Raw genomic sequence first — 20,830 nt, forward strand, 5'->3', positions numbered from 1 at the left:
TGATTCCACTTAGATGGGGTACCTAGAATAGTAAAATTCATAGAGACAGAAAACAGAATGGTGGTTGCCAAGAGCTAGGGATAGGGGGAAATGGGAAACTGTAAGTAGACTGAAGCTATAAAAATTAATTAATGCCATTGTGATAATCCAAAAAAGAAAAAAAAGACTCGCAATATGTCATCAATAAAAGCAGCTAATAATAAACTTCTGCTGTTGAGTTGATAAATTAATGGGAAAGAAATAAACTCTTATCATGACTTTCACGTATTTAGAACTATAAAATGAGAGACTGTAGATAATACAGGTAAAAGAAACAATAAAATCTGAGTCTTGTTAGTTAGACCGTTATAACTACCACTTAACAGCTTAGTGTCACCTATGACAAAGCAATTACACAAATCTAGAAGGTAGATAGGTCTAAAGGTGTCACTCTCACTGCTTTAATAGTTAAGGTCATGAAAAACGGACTGTCCAGGATTTAAAATGATTCAAGAAATGTAACAACCAGGAGTTCCTGCAGTGGCTCAGCGAAAATTTATCTGACTAGTATCCATGAGGACACAGGTTTGAACCCTGGCCTCATTCAGTGGGCTGAGGATCCGGCATTGCCAATTCAATCCCTAGCCTGGAAACCTCCATATCCCGTGGGACAAAGACAAAAAAGAAAAAAAGAAATATAACAACCAGATATAATGTGTAGTCCTAGACTGGTTATTGGCTTGAATGAACTAAATGAAAAGGTTAGGAAGTAACTGGGGAAATCTGAACATGGATTTGTTATTAGATAAAATGACCTATTAAATGTGACAATGATAAATTTGTTACAAAGAAAAATGTTCTGGAGTTCCCTTCATGGCTCAGCGGTTAACGAACCCAAATGGGATCCATAAGGTTGCCGGTTCGATTCCTGGCCTCGCTCAGCAGGATACAGTGTTGCTGTGAGCTGTGGTATACGCCAGCAGCTACAGCTCCTATTCAACCCCTAGCCTGGGAATCTCCATACGCCTCGGAGTCAGGCCTTAAAAAAAAAGAAAAGAAAAGAAAAATGTTCTGTTTTTTTACAGATGCATGTTATTTAGGGATATAAAGTCAAATATCTCTAATTTTCTTTAAAATATTTTGAGTTTAAAGAAACTGAATTTAAAAATAAAGCAAATAAGCTATTATAACATTTGTTTACATAACTAGGATCAGAATATTATTTTTTATACCCTGTATTTTTTTACTAAACATTTTTTGAGAGGCCATGCCTTGGGTTCCCAGACCAGAGATCAAACCTGTGCCATAGCAGTGACCCAAGCCACACCAGTGAAAATGCAGGATCCTAAACTCACTGACTCACCAGAGATTTCCTTTACTAAACATTTTATCATAGCAATATTCCTAAATTATTAAATATATTTTGAAAGCAAAGGGAGAAAATACTATATATATATATATATATATATGAATACTATATACAGACTCACTTACACATTTCCTATATAACTAGTATACGCTCAGTACTGTGTCAGAAAGAAAGTGGAGATAGAAAACTGGAAAACAAGATCCCAGTTAAGGAAATTATTATCCCATGAAGATAAAATTTAATACTGAAGGCAAAATTACAGAATCCTAAAAAGGACTGATGAAAAGTTGTTGAAATGTTGGAGTATACCTTGTGCACCTGTTCCTGTACCTTCTTTTGTTTTTTCTTAGGAGCAAAAATCTGATCATATTCTTCTGTATACTCCAGAAGCCACTTGCTTGGCTTCCTAAGGCGCTTCTTCTCTGACCGCACAGCTAAAAGAGGGAAGTTCAGTATTAACCAAAAATTAGAGGAAACCCAATGTTTTAATGCAACCACCCTGTACTCCCAAAGGTAGAAAAACAGGAAAATCTCAAAAAACACTCTGACTTAAGCTCCAAGAGACTAAAAATAATTTGCTATGGCTTATCCTACACAAAAAGTTGGGAGGAGGGATACCTTTGTTGCTCTATACACACATGAACAGCCCATCTGATCTTAAGGAAATTAAATTGAAACTAGTACCCTATGGTGACAGACAGAGCTAACATTAAAATATAAATTCTAAATTAGGTAAATACATTAAAAAACAACATGAATTAACATTTTAAATAACATCACTTTGTATTATGCAGAATACTTGATGAATATTCAGATAGAACATTTACCTAATCAACATTTACCTAATCAGCACTACCACATGAATTTCAAAAGCATTTTGCACACACTTCATATTACGGTTATAGTGAGTTTCACATTAGAAACATCAAAAATATTTATGGAGTTCCCATCATGGCACAGCAGAAATAAATCACTAGAAACCATGAAGTTGCGGGTTCGATCCGTGGCCTTGCTCAGTGGGTCAAGTGGCTCTGGCGTAGGCCAGCAGCTACAGCTCCAATTAGACCCCTAACCTGGGAACTCCATATGCTGTGGGTTTGGCCCTTAAAAAGACAAAAGACAAAAGACAAAAAAAAAAAAAAATTATGTATACTATTAACTCAGTAACATAAAAAGAATGTGTGCTATGCATGCCACAGACAGAAAAGATAAAAATATAAAATTCGGGGTACTTGCTTTAAAAAAAAAAAAAAACTTGCCATGTTTTATGTCAAAATAGTAATTTATCATGCCATTTTTCATTGAATTAATGGTGAAATATCTATTATAATTTCCCTATAAAACTTTGTCGTAGTTTTAATACACTTAACATGCTATAATCATTTTACTATACTGTAAATAATTTGGCTACAGAGGCTTATAATAACTATAGAACACAGGATACAGCCTACTCAAGAGGCCAGAGGTATTTCATGATATGATGACCTTAGAGAAAGTTATTCTTGCCTCATTTGAATGTGGCAATATTGTGCTCTCTCAATAAAAGGAACACAAAAATAGAGGCAAAAAGAAAATGTCATAGGTTCAGCAAGCTTGGCAAAAGCTCTTACTCCTTAGCCCCTATGGAAACAAGCCATAAAAACCTTCATTAGGACCAGATACAGAACAGAAGAGAATTTGTTTTTACTAATTCTAACTGATGTAATTTCATAATAGTAAATATTAGTAATATACCATTTATTTAAAGTTAATGTAAAATCTGAAAACTGAGATCCACACAAAAACCTGCATATATGGATTTTTTTTTAGGGCTGCACCTGTGGCATAAAGAAGTTCCCAAGCTACGGGCTGAATTGGGGCTACAGCTACTAGCCTATGCCTCAGCAACACAGGATCTGAGCTGCCTCTGTGACCTACACCACAGCTCACAGCAGTGTCAATCCTTAACCCAGTGAGCAAGGCCAGGGATTGAACCTGCATCTTCTTGGATCCTAGTCAGGTTCGTTAACCACTGAGCAAGAAGGGAACACTGGATTTTTTTTTTTTTAATGGCCACACCCACGGCATATGGAAGTTCTTGTGTCAGGGATGAATTTGAGCTACAGTGGCAACCTATGTGGGATCCTGAACCTGGCCAGGGATCAAAAGCATGCCTTTGCAGTGACCCAAGTCACTGTAGTAGGATTCTTAACCCACTGTGTCACAGTGGAAACTCCTGCACATAGATTTTTATAGCAGCTTTATTCAAACTATCAAAACCTGGAAGCAACCAAGATGTAGATGAATGGATAGATAAACTGTATGGTACATTTAGACAATGAATTATTATTAAGCACTAAAAATAAATGAGTTATCAGACCATAACAAAATAGATAGGACCTTTAAATGCATATTACCAACCAAGCCAATCCCTTTTTTTTTTTTTTTTTTGTCTTTTTGCCATTTCTCGGGCCGCTTCCGCAGCATATGGAGGTTCCCAGGCTAGGGGTCGAATCGGAGCTGTAGCCACCGGCCTATGCCAGAGCCACGGGAACGCAGGATCTGAGCCACGTCTGCAACCTACACCACAGCTCATGGCAATGCTGGATCGTTAACCCACTGAGCAAGGGCAGGGACCGAACCTGCAACCTCATGGTTCCTAGTCGGATTCGTTAACCACTTCGCCACTATGGGAACTCCCAAATAAGCCAATCTTTAAAGTCCACATACTATAGGATTTGAATTACATGACATTCTGAAAAAGGCAAAACTAGTGGTTGCCAAACTAAGGTAAAGACTATCAGGAATGAAAGAATATGACCTTTTGGATACTGGAAGGAAATACTAAAAGATAAAAAACTACAAAAATCAATGGAATGAGTAATCAGGCAAACCTCATTTCATGGTATGCAGTAAATATGAAACTAAACAAGACTTAAGAGATACTACCACTAACTTTCTTGGCAAAGACACATCAATTCTAAACAGAACTATGACGTACTGTGCAGAATGGAGATAAATTGTTCATATGGGATAAGTCCAGCAACAGCTTTAGACTACAGAATGTAATATACACCAGCTAAAATGACAAAATACCCAAAAAGTTGAATCAACTCCAAATGTTCACCAAGTGATGAATGAAAAAGTAAAATATGGTTATCCAAACACTGGAATACACTAAACAATAAAAAAGGACAAAATAGGAGTTCCCTGATGGCCTAGTGTTTAAGAGCTCAGGGTTGTCATTGCCTAACCTGGGTTGCTGCTATGGCTCAGGTTCAATCCCTGGCCCAGAAACCTGCATATGCTGCAGGTGTAGCCAAAAAAGAAAACAAAAGAAAGTAATTTTTAAAAGATAAAAAAAGTTCTCACTGTGGCATAGCAGAAACAAATCTGACTAGTATCCATGAGGACACAGGTTTGATCCCTAGCCTCGCTCGGTGGGTTGGGGATCCAGCACTGCCATGAGCTGTGGTGTAGGTAGAAGATTCGGCTCAGACCCCCTACTGTTGTGGCTGTGGCATAGGTCGGCAGATATAGCTCCAATTAGACCCCTAGCCTAGGAACTTCTAGATGCCGCAGGTGTAGTTGTAAAAAGCAAAAAAACTAATTTTTTTTTTCATTTCTAGGGCCTCTCCCACAGCATATGGAGGTTCCCGGGCTAGGGGTCTAATCCGAGCTGTAGCTGCCGGCCTACGCCACAGCCACAGCAACGCGTGATCTGAGCCGCGTCTGCAAACTACACCACAACTCAAGGCAACACCAGATCCTTAACCCACTGAGCCACGACGGGAACTCCCCCAAAAATTAATTTTTTAAGAATAAGAAAAAAAAAGGACTCTATGTATCTTAAACTCCCTACCCTCAGCTCTTGTCTCACCTCATACATGTTAAAAGGTCTGGCCCAGCACTCAGGAACTAAAGACTAAGGCAGGACACCAAGGACCAAGGGCATTAGGCCTGAGGTAAAGGACTCAGAGCATTGGAGATAGTTAAGGTTGGAGGACTGCAACACCCAGGGTGGTCAGTGTGGGGTCCCAAGGCACTGGATGCAATAAAAGTAGGGCAAAGTTTGGAAGCAGAGGGGACAGATGAGCAGTGCCAGCCATGTCTGAGACCTGGGTGCCCAAGGAGTTAGGTGCACAGAAAAACAGGGTCCTCATGACATCGGGGGGGGGGGGGGGGGGGGGGCAGGAGCGGCAGTGTCAAACAGTGGGTGTGTTCTACGCACGAGGTACTCTGGGTGTGGGGTTTTCTGGCATGGGATACAAAGAAAGACGGGGTGCCCAGTTACAGGATACAGAGGACATGGGGCATGTCCTCCAAGGCACAAGGCACCCTTGGCGAGGATGTCTTGAAGTGCGATGTAGGATGAGAAAGCACCCTGGGAATAAGTATGACATCTGGGTCAGACATGGATATTGACCTGCATATGGTGCTAAAAACACAAGATACTCATACACTCCACAAAGGATTAACCACAGATACATTACATTAAAAGACCAAGACACAAAAGTTCTCATATGGTATAATTTCATTCATACGAGATGTCCACAAATGGATATAGACTAGCCGTTATCTGGGACTAAAAGTATAAACAAGGACTAACTATAAATGGCAGAGAGGGATCTCACAGGGGTGGTGTAAATACTCAAAAACTGACTTATGGAGATGGTTACACAACTCAGTGAATTTACTTGTACACTTAAAGGATGTGTATAACTGGGATACTTCCATATGCCACAGATATGGCCGAAAAGAAAAACAAAAAGCAATAACTACAAAAAACTACCTTAAAAGAGCAAAGCACTGAAAAAACTGTAAAGAAGTACAATACAAAGTAATGGAAAGTAGTAAGAAAATAAGTAGAACACAAACTGATTTCGTCCTAAGGGCCTTTGGGTGATTCAAGAGGGTGAGGCAGAAGTTTAAAGGAGACTAGACTTGGGCCCAAAGAGCTCCATCCTCAGATTTACAGGTGAATCAGAAGTAAACCATATCTTAATTAAACTCCAGGAGACCACCAGGAGAGGTGACTTGGAACAAAGCAGAAGGGGAGCAAAGTGGGTGAACAAGTCTTTGAGAAATTGTGACTGGTCCTTCTGTGGATTTGCAGCCTGGGGGCCTGGAAAATTCAAACCCTCATAAGAAAACTGTAGTTAATATATCATGTTAATAGAACAATGTTGAAATAAACAGGAATGATCATCTCGATAGGCTCTGAAAAACTAAATAAACTAGGTACAGAAGGGAACTTTCTTAACCTGAAAGGCCATCTATCAAAATCAGAGCTAACTGGTATTAAATGGTGAAAAAGCAGATGCTTTCTCCATAAAATCAGCAACCACACAGGGATGTCTGTTCACTCTACTTATCTTCAACAATGCACTGGAGGATCTAGCTAGGGCAATTAACCAAGAAAAAGAAAAGGCATCCAGATTAGAAAGGATGAAGTAGAACTATCTCTGTTGCCTGAAGACATGATCATGTACATTGAAAATCCTAAGGAATTCAAAATAAAATGACTAGAGCTTAAAAAAACGAGTTCAGCAAGGTTACAACATATAAAATCAATACAGAAACTCAATTATATTTCTACAAACTATCAATGATAAATCCAAGTATGAAATTAAAAGTTTTATTTATAACAGCATCAAAAAAGATAAAATACATAGGAATAAAATGAACAAAAGAAGCTCAAGACTTACACATTAAGAACTACAAAACATCACTGAAGGAGATGAAAGACAACCTAAATCAATGGAAAGTGTTCCCTTGTTCATAGTCTGGAAAACTTAACATTGTGACAATGGCAACACTGCCCAAACTGACCTACAGAATCAGCACAATCCCTAACAAAACCCCGTCTGGCTTTCTTGCAGAAATTATAAGTTGCCCCTACAATAAATACAGAAATGCAAAAATCTAGAAGAGTCAAAACAATCTTAAAACATAAAATTGGAGGACTTGCACTTTCCAATTTCAAAGCTACAATAATCATAAAGATAGATTACTATAAAGATAAAGATTTCATAGTCCTGGCATAATGGCAGACATATGTATTAATAAAAAAAGAACAGAAAAAAGATCATCACATTTATGGTCAAAAATTTTTCAAATAGGGTGCCAAGATCACTCAACTGGGAAAGAACAGACCATAATTGGTGCTGAGACAATCAGATTAGGCAATGGTTATTTAGCTATGGCACCAAAAGCACAAGCAATCAAAGAAAAAACAGACAAACAAGATTACATAAAAATTAAGAATGTTTGTGCTTCAAAACGTATCATCAAGAAAGTAAAAGGCAGAGTTCCTGTTGTGGCTCAGTGGTAATGAAACTGACTAGTATTCACGAGGACTTGGGTTTGACCCCTGGCCAGGCTCAGTGTGTTAAGGATCTGGCATTGCCATGAGCTATGGTGTAGGTCAGCAGCTATAGATCTGATTCAATCCCTAGCCTGGGAACTTTCATATGCCGCGGGTGAGGCCTAAGATGACAAAAAAGAGAAAAAGAATGTACAAGGTGAGGGAATCCCCTGGTGGTCTAGTGGTTAGTCCTCAGAGCTTTCACCTCTGCAGTCTAGGTTCATCCATGGTCTGGGAACTGTAATCCATATCAAGCTGCTGCAAGCCATGGCCAAAGAGAAAGAAGGAAAAAAAAAAAGTAAAAGCAGATCCATAAAAAAGGCCCAAGTATGCAAATCATATCCAATAATGGACTATTATCTAGAATATATAAAGAATTCTTACAATTCAGGGAGTCCCTGTCATGGCCCAGCAGTTAATGAGCCCGACTAGCATCCATGAGGATGTGGGTTAAATCCCTGGTTTCTCTCAGTGGGTTAAGGATCCCGCATTGCCATGGGCTGTGGTGTAGGTCAAAGATGAGGCTCAGATTCTGTGCTGCTGTGGCTCTGGAGTAGGCCAGAGGCTATGGCTCCAATTGGACCCCCAGACAAGGTTCCTAGGTTCCTCCATATGCTGCGGGTGTGGCCCTAAAAAAAAAAAAAAAAAGAATTATTGCAATTAAAATAGCCCAATTAAAAAATAGGCAAAGGATCTATAGTCACATTTCTGCCAGATTTACAGCTGATCAATAAATATATGAAAAGATGTTCAACATCATTAGCCATCAGGGAAATGCAAATCAAATCCACAATAATGAGGGAGTTCCTCTGTGGCTCAGTGGGGTAAGGACCCAGTGTTGTTGCTGCAGCAGTTTGGGTCACTGCTATGGTGTGGGTTTGATCCCTTACCTGGGCACTTACATATACCAAGGGCACAGCCAAAAAGAGAAATAGCTAAAAAGAAAAAAAAAACAAAACAAAAACAAAAAAACGCCACAATAATGACACCTTTGCCAAATATTTTGCCAGAAATGTGGTTGTTTTATTCCAAAAAAAAAAACAAAAAAACACCACAATAATACACCTTTGCCAAACATTCTGGCAGTACCTCAAAACTTATATGTACCAAATAATCCAGGAATTCCACTCCTAGATATATATCCAGTAAAAATAAAAACATACCCACAAAAAACACTACACACAAATCTTTAGCACTAAGATGGATTAAAAGAGCCAATTCAGGAGTTCCTGTTGTGGCACAGTGGATTAAGAATCCAACTGCAGCAGCTCAGTTTGCTATGGAGGTGCAGGTTCAAACCCTGGCCCAGGAATTTCCATATGCTGTGGGTGCAGGGATAAAATACAAAAGAGCCAATTTATCTGTGATTACTACTCCCAAAGCAAGCACAGATGAGCTCCCCCTTAAGGCTGGAGGTTGGGGTGGGGTGACCAGCATTCCAGCTTTTCATAGGGCTACCCAAGGGGCAGGTTTCTGTCTAACCTGACTGTGGGCACTAACAGAACACAGATAGTTTGGACTCTTGGGGCACTAAAAAGAAAGGAGAGAGTGGGCAGCATGTTGTAGCATTAGAGGGCCTGCGACAATGCAGAGAGACTCCATCATGGCTTAGTAAGATTGGGAGATGGCACTCAACTGGCTTCTCTCTACAAAGTGAGAAAAGAGAATTGAGGGAGCATTTGGCAAGCCAGATACTTAGAAAACTGCCCAAGCGGCTGGTATCTGTCTTGTCTGCTTCCAGGAAGTGATGGAGAGCCAGCATGCTTCAAATGCCTGTGAGCCACAGAGAATTAAAGAGAATGAAGAAGCTTGTTGCAGGAACAGCTAACCTGCAGTACTGCAGAAAAACACTAGAGAAAGCAAGAAATTATGAGCTCCTGAAAAAGAACTGGACAATTATCTCTAAATAGGAAATAACAAAACACAAGCCCAGAGAAACTCATCCTCCAAAAATAGTTTCAGAGGTCTCCAAATCTGAATCTCTAGCCATGCTGATTGGTAAGTCTTCCTCTATATGAAGCCAGTCCATAAAGATCGAGAAATGTGGTTGTTTATTCCAATTCCAATGCACAGAAATCGGGGGGGGGGGGGGATCGGGAAGCACATGAAGAAACAAGGAAACGTAGCCCAAAAGATCAAATCAAATCTCCAGAAACTAATCACAAAGTAACAGAGATCTATGATTATCAAAGAACCAAAAAAAATTGTATTAAGGAAGCTCAATGATCTACAAGAAAACACAGAAAACTAAAAGAAATCATCAAACAACATAAACACATAAGAATATCAACAAGATAGAATCTATAAAAAGGAACCAAATAAATTCTGGGGCTAAAGAATACAATAACTGAATGGAAAAATTCACTAGAGCAATTCAAAAACAGACTAAAGCACAGGACAAAACCCAACAAACTCAAACACAAATCATTTCAAATTATCAAGTCAGAGAAGCAAAAATAAAAAAGAACGAAGCAGACTAATACACACTTTATGGGAGTTGCAAAAGAATAGAGAATCTGAATAAGTTGTGGCCAAAAATATCCCAAATCTGAAAAAGTAAACAGGGATCCAAAATCAGAAGTTCGGGATCTCCAATCAGGATGAATTCAAAGAGGCCCACACTGAGACACGTTATACTGAAACTGTCAAAAGACAAAGACAAAAACTTTTTTATTTCGTTTTAGAGCCGCACCCGAGGAGTTCCATCATGGCGCAGTGGAAACAAATCCAACTAGGAACCATGAGTTGTGGGTTCAATCCCTGGCCTCGCTCAGTGGATTAAGGATCCGGCATTGCCATGAGCTGTGGTGTAGGTCGCAGACGCAACTTGGATCCCAAGTTGCTGTGGCTCTGGTATAGGCCGGCAGCTATAGCTCTGATTAAACCCCAAGCCTGGGAACCTTCAAATGCTGCAAGTGCAGCCCTAAATAAGACAAAAGACCAAAAAAAAAAAAAAAAAAAAAAAAAAAGCACATGGAGGTTCCCAGGCTAGGGGTCAAATGGGAGCTATAGCTGCTGGCCTACACCACAGCCACAGCCACACAGAATGCAACCTCTACCACAGCTCACAGTAATGCCAGATCCTTAATCCACTGAGCAAGGCCAGGGATCAAACTTGCATCCTCACAGATGCTAGTCAGATTTGTTAACAGCTGAGCCACGACAGGAACTCCGAGAAAATCTTAGAAGGGAGAAAAACAACTAGTCAAGGACAAGGGGGAACCTCAGGTTAGATTATCACTGGAAACCTTATAGGCCAGAGCAGAGTGGTATGAGGTATATTCAAAGAGCTAAAATTAAAAAAAAAAAAAAAAAAAAAAAAAAAAAAAAAAAAAAAACTTCCAACGAAAAATACTCTATCTGGAAAAACTGTCCTTCAAAAAAACATGAAGATGAAACAGACTTTCTAAAACAAAAGCTGAGTTGAGATCTATGATTATCAAAGAACCACTGCCTCTTACAAGAAATACCAAAGAGGGAGTTCCCGTCGTGGCGCAGTGGTTAACGAATCCGACTAGGAACCATGAGGTTGCGGGTTCGGTCCCTGTCCTTGCTCAGTGGGTTAACGATCCGGCGTTGCCGTGAGCTGTGGTGTAGGTTGCAGACGCGGCTCGGATCCCACGTTGCTGTGGCTCTGGCGTAGGCCGGTGGCTACAGCTCCGATTCAACCCCTAGCCTGGGAACCTCCATATGCCGCGGGAGCGGCCCAAGAACCAAGAGATAGCAACAATAACAACAACAAAAAGACAAAAAAATAAAAATAAATAAATAAATAAAAAAAAAAAAAAAAAAAGAAATACCAAAGAGCATTCAGCAAGTTGAAGCAAAAGGACATTAGGCAGTAATACCAAGGCATATAAAAAGAGCTTACAGAGATAAATATTTAGACCAACATAATACTGTTATACTATAATGGTGGTGTATAAAGCACTTTAAGTACTGTATTGAATTTAAAAGACAAACATATAAAAATTAACCATAAAACTATGTTAATGGATACATAATATATAAAGATGTAATTTGTGACACAAATCAGTAACAGTGGGAATGGGAAGATTTTGCAAAAGAGTAAAGTTTTTGTATACAATTGAAGTTACATTGTTACCAGCTTAAAACAGATTGCTGTACCTATAAAATGTTTCATGTAAGTCCCATGGTAACCACAAGGAAAATGTCTATAGAAGATAAAAATGAGAAAGGAATTCCCACTGTGGAACAACAGGATCAGCAGTGTCTATGCAGTGCCAGGATGCAGGTTCAATCCCTGTTTTGGTGCAGCAGGTGGATCTGGCATAGTGGCTACAGCGATGGCCTGGATCTGATCCTGGGCCTAGGAACTCCACATGCCATAGGGTGGCCAAAAGAAAGGTGGTTGGAGATGGGGAAATCAGTTTATCAATACAAAAAACAAAAACAAAAACAAAAACAAAGAAATACAAAGAAAGGCTGCAAGGAGGATGAAGAGGCACAAATTAGCTGCAAGACAGAAAACAGTATCATCAAGTCCTTCCCTGTCAACTACTTTAAATGTAATTGAGTTAAACTCCTCAATCAAAAGACAGGATGGCAAAATGGACTGAAAAAACAAGATGCAGGAGTTCCAACTGTAGCACAGTGGGTTAAGAATCCAATTGCAGCAGCTCATGTTGCTGCAGAGGTGCAAGTTCCATCCCTAGCCCAACCCAGCAGAGCAGGCCCAGTGTTGCCGCAGCTGCAGTAGCGAGGCAGATTCAATCCCTGGCCCAGGAACTTTCATATGCCCCAGGTTTGGCCTTAAAAAAAAAGAAAAGAGAAAGCAAGATGCAACTACACTGCACCTGTAAGGTATATCACCTTAGACGTAAACACATATATAGACTGAAACTGAAAGGATGAAATGGATATTATATGTAAATGAGAGTAGAAGTGGCCATACTTGAACAAAACAGACTTGAGCCAGAACTACAGACCAAAAAGGATATTATATAAAAGAATCAATTTGCCAGGAAAATAAATATTTATAAACACATTTTAGAAAATAATCATAAATAAAAAATAAACATGTATGTAACATTAAAGTATCCAAATATATAGTGCAGACACTGACAGAACTGACATTAGAAACAGACAGTAAAATAGTAATAGTAGAGTTTATTATTCAGCTTTTAATAATGAAGAGACCAGAAAAAGTTCAATATGAAAACAGAACTTGAACATCACTATAGCCCTCCTGACCTAACAGAAAAATATATATTAACACTCAACTTTAGCAGCAAAATACACATTCTTCTCAAGCACACAGGGAATAGTTTCCAGGATATATATCACATACTAGACCACAAAACAAGTCTTAACAAATTTGAAAATACTGAAATCATACCAAATATCCTCTAGTCACAATGGAATGAAATTAGAAATAAATAGCAATAGGAAAATCTAAAATTCACAAATATGTGAAAACTAACACTCTTGAACAACCAATGGGTCAGAGAGGAAATCTCTCCAAACGAGAACATATTCTAAGACAAATGGAAACAACAAAATATACCAAAACTTAGGGAATGCAGCAAAAGAAGTACTAAGAGATAAGTTTAGAGCAGGAAGCACATATATAAAGAAAAAAAGATCTCAAATCAACAGCTTAACATTACACTCAAAGAATAAGAAAAAGAACAAACTAAACACTAAGTCAGCAAAAGAAAGGAAGTAATAATTATTAGAACAGAAATAAAACAATTTTTAAAAATAAAAAAATAAAAATAATCAACAAAACTGAGTTTAAGATGAACAAAATTGACAAGCCCATAGCTAGATGAAGGGAGAGAAGGCACATATAACTAAAACTAGAAATTAGAGCAGACAGTTAACTGAAGCTACAGAAACAAAGAGAATCTTAAGAGACTATTATGATTATGTGCCAACAAGCTGGGTAACCTAGAAGAACTGGATAAATTTCTGGAAACATACAATCTACCCAGACTCAAGCACAAAAAACAAACAAACAAACAAACAAACAACAACAACAACAAAAAAACAGAAAACCTGAAGTAGTAAGGAGATTAAATCAGTAACCAAAAAAAAAAAAAAAACTTCCCAAGAAAGAAAATTACAGGATCAGAATTAATGCCAAAACTTCTCAAAGTCTTCCAAAAAACTGAAGGAGGTGAGAGTGACCATTTCTCTGATACCAAAGCCAGACAACACACATTAAGGAAGAAAAAACAAAACAAAACAAAACAAAAAAAAACCCCACAACAGTATCACTCATGAAACTACTGCAAAAATTCTCAACAAATTAGCAAGCTGAATTCCAACAGCACCACATAAAAGAACTACATGCCATGACCAAGTGGGACTTATCCCTGAGGTGGTTCAACATAACAACAACAACAAAAATTTCAATAAATATAACACATTAAAAGATTGAAGGAACAGAATTCCCCAGTGGCTTAGCAGGTTAAGGATCTGGCATTGTCACTACTGTGGCTAGGGTTCAATCCCTGGTCCGGGAATTTCTGCATGTCACAGATAAGGTTGGGAAAAAAAAAAAAGGAAGAAAGAAGATCACCCGATCTGGACTTCCTGTTGTGGCTCAGCAGTAAAAAGAACCTGACTAGAATCCATGAGAATGCAGGTTCGATCCCTGGCCTTGCTCAGTGGGTTAAGGATTGAGTATTGCATTGAGCTGTGGTGTAGGTCTCAGATGCAGCTTGGATCCTGAGTTGCTATGGCTGTGCAGCTGCGACTCTGACTGGACCCCAACCTAGCCTAAGAACTTCCACAGCCACAAGTGAAGCCCTTTAAAAAAAATAAAGAAAGAAAGAAAAGAAAAGAACATGATCATCTCAGGTGATGAAGAAAGGGTTTGACAAAATTCAACAATATTTCCTGATAAACACACTCAAAAGGGAGTTTCCTGTTGAAAACTAGTGGTTTAATGGTTAGGACTTAGCACTTTCACCTCTGAATGTGTTCAATCTTGATCTGGGAACTGAGATCCTACACCAAGCCACCGCAGAGTGCAGGCAAAAAAACTCTTAAATAAAAAACAAAAACAGGAATTCCTGATGTGGCACAGTGGCTTAGGCACCTGGTGTTGTCTCTGTGGCAGCTCAAGTTCAATCCCTGGCCCAGGAACTTCCATATGCCATGGGTGTGGCCAAAACATTAAATATAAAACTAAAATAATAATAATAAAAAACACTCATAGGAAGTTCTCTTATGGTGCAGCAGGTTAAAGATCCAACATTATCACTGCTGTGGCTTGGGTTCAGTTATGGCCTAGGAAGTAACAAAGGCCAAGGGTGAAGCCAAAAGACACCAAACAAAACAAAACAAGGGAGTTCCGTCATGGCTCAGTGGTTAACAAATCCAAATAGGAACCAGGAGGTTGCGGGTTCGATCCATGGCCTGGCTCAGTGGGTTAAGGATTCGGCGTTGCCGTGAGCTGTGGTGTAGGTCGCAGACACGGCTTGGATCTGGGGTTGCTATGGCTGTGGCGAAGGCTGTCCGCAACAGCTCTGATTAGACCCCTAGCCTGGGAACTTCCATATGCCACAGATGCGGCCCTAAAAGGACAAAAGACCAAAAAACAAAAAACAAAAAACAAAAAACACAAAAATCAACAAACTACGAATAGAAGGAAATTAGCTAAAATAAAAGTCACATATGAAAATCCCGCAACTATAAAAAAGAACAACATAATGCCATTTGCAGCAACATGGATGGAACTAAAGACTCTCATACTGAGTGAAACAAGAAAGACAAATACCATATGATATTACTTATAACTGGAATCTAATATATAGCACAAATGAACGTTTCCACAGAAAAGAAAATCATAGACTTGGAGAATAGACTTGTGGCTGCCCGGGGGGGAGAGGGAGGAAGTGGGAAGGATCGGGAGCTTGGGGTTATTGGATACAACTTGGAATGGATTTACAAGGAGATCCTGCTGAGTAGCATTGAGAACTATGTCTTGATATTTATACTGCAACAGAACAAAAGGTGGGGGAAAAATGTATACAGGTAAGAGGAACTTGGTCCCCATGCTGTACAGTGGAAAAAAATTAATAAAACAAGAAAAAGAAAAAGAAACAAAAAATCAGCTGTTTCTACACACTAATAATGAACAAAAAGGAAATTAAGAAAACAATCCCACTCACAATAGCATAAAAAAAAACACTCAGAAATAAATTCAACCAAGTATGTGAAAGAGTTGGGTATTGAAACTATAAAACACTGCTGGAAGAAATTAAAGATATAAATAAATGGAAAGATATCCTGTGTTCATGGATTCAAGAACTAAATATCAACAAAATGTCTATACTATCCGAAAGTGATCTTCAGATTCACTGCTCTAATCAAAAAATCCCAATTTTTTGAAGAAATTAAAAAAAAAAAAAATCCTAAAATTCACATGACATCTCAAAGGACCAGGAATAGTCAAAACAATCTTGACAAAGAACAAAGACAGGAGTTCCCATCATGGCTCAGCAGAAACGAATCTGACAAGTATCCATTAGGATGCAGGTTTGATCTTTGGCCTCAATCTGTGAGTTAAGGAACCAGTGTTGCCATGAGCTGTGGTATAGGTCGCAGACGCAGCCTGAATCCCATGTTGCTGTGGCATAGGCCAGTGGCTACAGCTCCAATTTGATTCCTAGCCTGGGAACCTCCATATGCCATGAGTGCGGCCCTAAAAAGACAAAACAAAAAAACAAAAAAAGTACAAAGCGGCCTCACTCAATCCATTTTCAAAACATTACAAAGCTATAGAAATCAAAACAATATGGTATCACCATAAAAACAAATACATACATCAATGGAACAAAACAGATTTATCCTTACTTGGATGGGTCAAATTATCTTTGACAAGGGTGCTAAGACTATACAGTGGGAAAGGACAGCCTCTCAATAAATGGTGTACGACAATGTGCATATAGTTGATACTGTAATGTATAAACTTGTTCAGAGGATAAATTCATGTTTTTTTTAATCACAATAAAAACAAAGTGTTGATACTTGCTAAGTAAAAAAAAAACAAAAGGCCATATATTATATGATTCCATTTATATGAAATGTACAGAAAAGGCAAATCTATAGACTGGAGAGAAATGAAATGAGCCTGACAAAGGGTACAAGGTTTTCCCCCGGTGTGATGCAAACATTCCACAATTAATCATGTTTATGTTTGCACAATTCTCTAGGTATATGAAAATCCACTGAAGTATATGTACCTTTCAAAAGGTAAATTTTATGCTATGTAAACTATGTTTCAGTAAAGCTGTTAGAAAACAGAATCTCCTGTGGTGAACAACATTAAAAAAATCTTTCGTTCAAGGAAAGTCAGTTTTATCCTCAATAACAGTATTGTATAATACTTAGAATCTGGAAAGATTCCACTGTTTTCCTCCTGCCGCTAAGGTAGGATACACTGGTACTTCAGATTTTTAAAAATTTATTCTCAAAGCTCACTCCAGAAGTGATGCAAGACATCTAAGGCTTTTAAATAATTACTACAGAACATTTTCAGTTTTTCAAAAGCACATGTCCCCTTTGTCTACATAATAGGTGGATCTTCCTTAAGTTGTGGTCCAAGAGAGCTTAACATTCAATAAAATCTACTTGCTCTCTGTAAACTAACAACTAGATTTACATCTTAGTCTCACAGCATTTCAAATACCAACAATACCAAATTAAGTCCCCAAAAGTTCACAGATTTAAAAGGTAAGAAATGGAGAGCAGGAGCAAAATCTTCTTGAGACTTACTAAAGCAAAAGAAAAAAGAAAAGAGTTTCTTGATAAAGTATAATTTCTAAAAATATATGGAAGCCTGGTCTTCAAAATTCATACCCTCCTACATAAAGCCCTTTCTTCACTTCAAATGATAATCATTCCCTCCTGATTTACACTTACTTAGGTCTTTCATGAAAACAGACAAACTTCAGAAGAGCATCATTGTCATCACTTCTTCTAATCCCTTTCTTTCACCATCAGGAGTCCTTACCTGGTTCTGGGAGCTCAGGCTGAGGAGTCAAACTGGGTATTCCTGGCTCCTTTTCCATCTCTTCAATGCTGGCACTGGATTTATCACAAACATTCAACCTTGGCTCAGCTGAATCTAAGCAGTCAGCATGACTTGGATCTGTCAGGGCATCCTCTAGTATGTTTGCTGGAGGAGGAGGAGGTCTCTGATCTGGGAGAGCATCTCCCTTCTTTACAGGGTCAGCAGGAAGCAAGACCCCAAAGGCACCCTCAGAGTTTTCTTTCTCCCTAAATCTGTTAGTGCGCTTACGAGGTTTGATTCGCCTTTGGTTTAAACGTTGCCACCGCTTTTTAGGCACCGCTTGATTTACACAATTGAGTTCGTCATTCTCACTGTTCATTTCAGAGTCTAGCTCTGGGCCTTTTACGTTTTCAAAAGAGGGGCCTTTTTCAGGAATTTTACCAGGGTCAGAATGGTTGACTTTATTATCAAAACTAACACTGGAAAAATGGGCACCATCTTCACTTGTTAAATGGCCCTTTAATGGAAGGGGTTCTTCTTTACCAGGGCTTTCTGCCTCACCTCTGGAGGAGCCATTCTCTGAACCTCTACTCTCTCTCTCTCTCTGCAGTGCAGCCTCAAGAGTCACAGCTGGAAGCCGGTTCAGTTTTCTTTTGCGCTCTGTCTTTAAGGCTTTACGGTTCACTGTGTTCCTTCCCACCTGTGCTGAAAAACCATCTCGTAATTTGGATGGCTTTGATCGCCCACAGTTGCGCCTAGTAACACAGTTTGAACGACTTTTGCCAGAAGCAGGGAGGTCTCTCTTACCAGACACTAAGCCAGGTGGGGAGCCAGATAGCTCCCCAGACAGTGTAGAGTCACCCCCTGTAGGGCTAGGACGGACCGGATCCTGAGTGCTATCTCCATTTTTTTCTGAATTGTAAGTGGAGCCTCCTGAAACCAAGACTTTAGAAGCCCCCACAGGACTACTGGTAGAACAGTCCCCCAGACCAGGACTTCGATAAGAGACCAAGTTTTGAGCAGTCATTAATCGTTGTTCCTTGGTCTTACTATCATGCATATCTTTCAACATCATTAGCAACGTACTGAATTTGTAGTCCGGTTCAATAGGCATATGATTCTGACCAGAGGCAGAAGAAAAAAGTAATGGTTTTGATGGCTTTGATGTTCCAGAGTCACTGACATCTTCACTTAAGGATCTATAAGAGAGTTCTTTCAACTCTGATAGAACATGTTTCACCACTGCTGTTTCTATGTCATTAGAATCCCTGGTCTTCTCATGCATGTTGCTCAGTAGTTTTAGCCCATCCATTTTCCCACTTTTGGAAATGCTGGCCAAAGGAGAGCCTTTGGTATCAGAAGAGCAGCATTTCAAACTGCAGTCCTCATTTGCAACTGGAGGTTCTCCTACAACTGGGTTTTCTTTATGTTTGCACTTGATACTACGGATCTTGGGCTGTTTGCTTTTTGAATGTAAGAGAGCTTGATTTGTAGCCCCACCTTTTATTAGTGAGTTATCACCCGAAATGCTTGACGGTGTGTTGAATTTTGGAGAAAGACCATCATTTCTAAAATCTGATTGGGGTTTTCGGACAAGAGTTGACACTTTAAGATCAGCGATATTAACCTGAGACGTCTCAGTTCCAGGTTCTGCTATCTTGGTACAATCTGTTAAATGGTCTGTATGGGAGTTAGTAATGAGGGTCTTCTGCTTTGCTTTTACCTTAGTGTTTGTGGCAGGATACCTAGAATACTTTACCTTTTCATTTTTCTGCACAGGTAACATGTTCTCTGTTCTATCAAAAGTATCTGTAATTTCAAGGACACTGTTATCAGACTCTGAACTATGATCTATGGGATCCAGATCACTGCTTCCATCATCAGAAGTGGTACAGATACTAATGGAATCACTTCGTTTTTCTTCATCACCTGCTCCAATATAGCAGAGCTGCACTTTTGAACTACATACCAGACTTTGCTGAAGTTTCTTCTTCTCCCCAGAACGTTTAGAGATCAAGGCACCCTCAGACAAACCCAGTAAAGAGTCACAATTTGAAGTCTCAAATTCTTTCTTTGCAGTGTTTTTTGCACAAGAAGAAAATAGGAAACTTCCTGGGGCAGTACTGGACCCTGTGAGGCTATTTGCTATCCGGGAAAGTTCATTAGAGGCTTGCTTATCAGATACATCCCCAGAAATAAAGTTTAGGCCAAGGTTCTCTGGAATCTTTCCCCTCCGTTCTTCCTTATGTGCTTCAAATTGCATGTGGCCCTTTTTCACACTAGTCCTTTTTGGATTATCAGAACTCTTTCTGGCTCGAGATTTAACACAAGGCTTTTCCTTTTCATCTGCAGAATGTTCAGAGTCAAAAGCCAGAGATTTCAAGCACCCATTAAGCAACAGATCATGTTCTGACTCAGGATCATTTGTACAATCCTCAAATGGCATATCCTCCTCACTGTCCAACTTGATTGAACTGGTGATACATTTTCGGTTCTTCGACTCTTTGGGAACATCATACTGCTCAGCAAGACCAACACTGGCTTCCCATTTACTCAAAATTTTCTGAGGAACCTTAAAAAGAAAAAGATTATCACTTATCTAAGAAATTGAAGGGGAAACAAGGAGATAATCAGTGAAAACCTCACAAATCAGAAACTTTTTCAAGCCTCGTATTTCTCTGAGGCCCTTTTAAGGGACTGTCAGATGGTTAACACCCATAGCTAACCCAGAGCTTAGCTAATGGGGATTCCTCAACACTACTTCTACCACTAAAATCTATCACTGGAAAAAGGTCAATTCCATAAACCCTCCATTCTCCTTATCATTAAAGCACAAAAGAGTTGACCATAAATTAGACTACAACATTATATTACCAATCAACATTATATTTCTAGTTCAAAGAATAACCAGACCACTCTTACATACCCCTCCACACCTTAGAATAAAGATTTCCTTCCTGACTTATGAAGGCCAACCACTTCCTCAACTACATAAAGGAGAAAGCAAAAGACTAAAGAAGATGAATGTGGAAAAACTAGGACTGGAGAAACGACTAGGTCAGACGTACTCTAGAAGACCTGAAATTTGAAGCTCTGGTTAGCACCAGGGCCTTGGCTAATCAAGATTCTTCTATACATGTGATAATCT

General features: G+C 39.1%; 1 protein-coding gene across 14 annotated transcripts in view; it reads right to left on the reverse strand.

Annotated features, from left to right (window-relative positions):
- The window catches only part of NSD1 (nuclear receptor binding SET domain protein 1), a 161,053-nt gene that overhangs the window by 63,656 nt on the left and 76,567 nt on the right, over positions 1-20,830 (reverse strand). For all 14 annotated transcript variants that reach the window (XM_003123667.6, XM_021084400.1, XM_021084408.1 and 11 more), the window contains 2 exons: positions 17,683-20,254; positions 1,658-1,782 (listed from right to left, as the gene is read on the reverse strand). In XM_003123667.6, the coding sequence (XP_003123715.5) occupies positions 1,658-1,782; positions 17,683-20,254 (2,697 nt within the window). The remainder of the gene's footprint in view (positions 1-1,657; positions 1,783-17,682; positions 20,255-20,830) is intronic.

Source organism: Sus scrofa, chromosome 2, assembly GCF_000003025.6.
Source record: "Sus scrofa isolate TJ Tabasco breed Duroc chromosome 2, Sscrofa11.1, whole genome shotgun sequence".
Taxonomy (NCBI): domain Eukaryota; kingdom Metazoa; phylum Chordata; class Mammalia; order Artiodactyla; family Suidae; genus Sus; species Sus scrofa.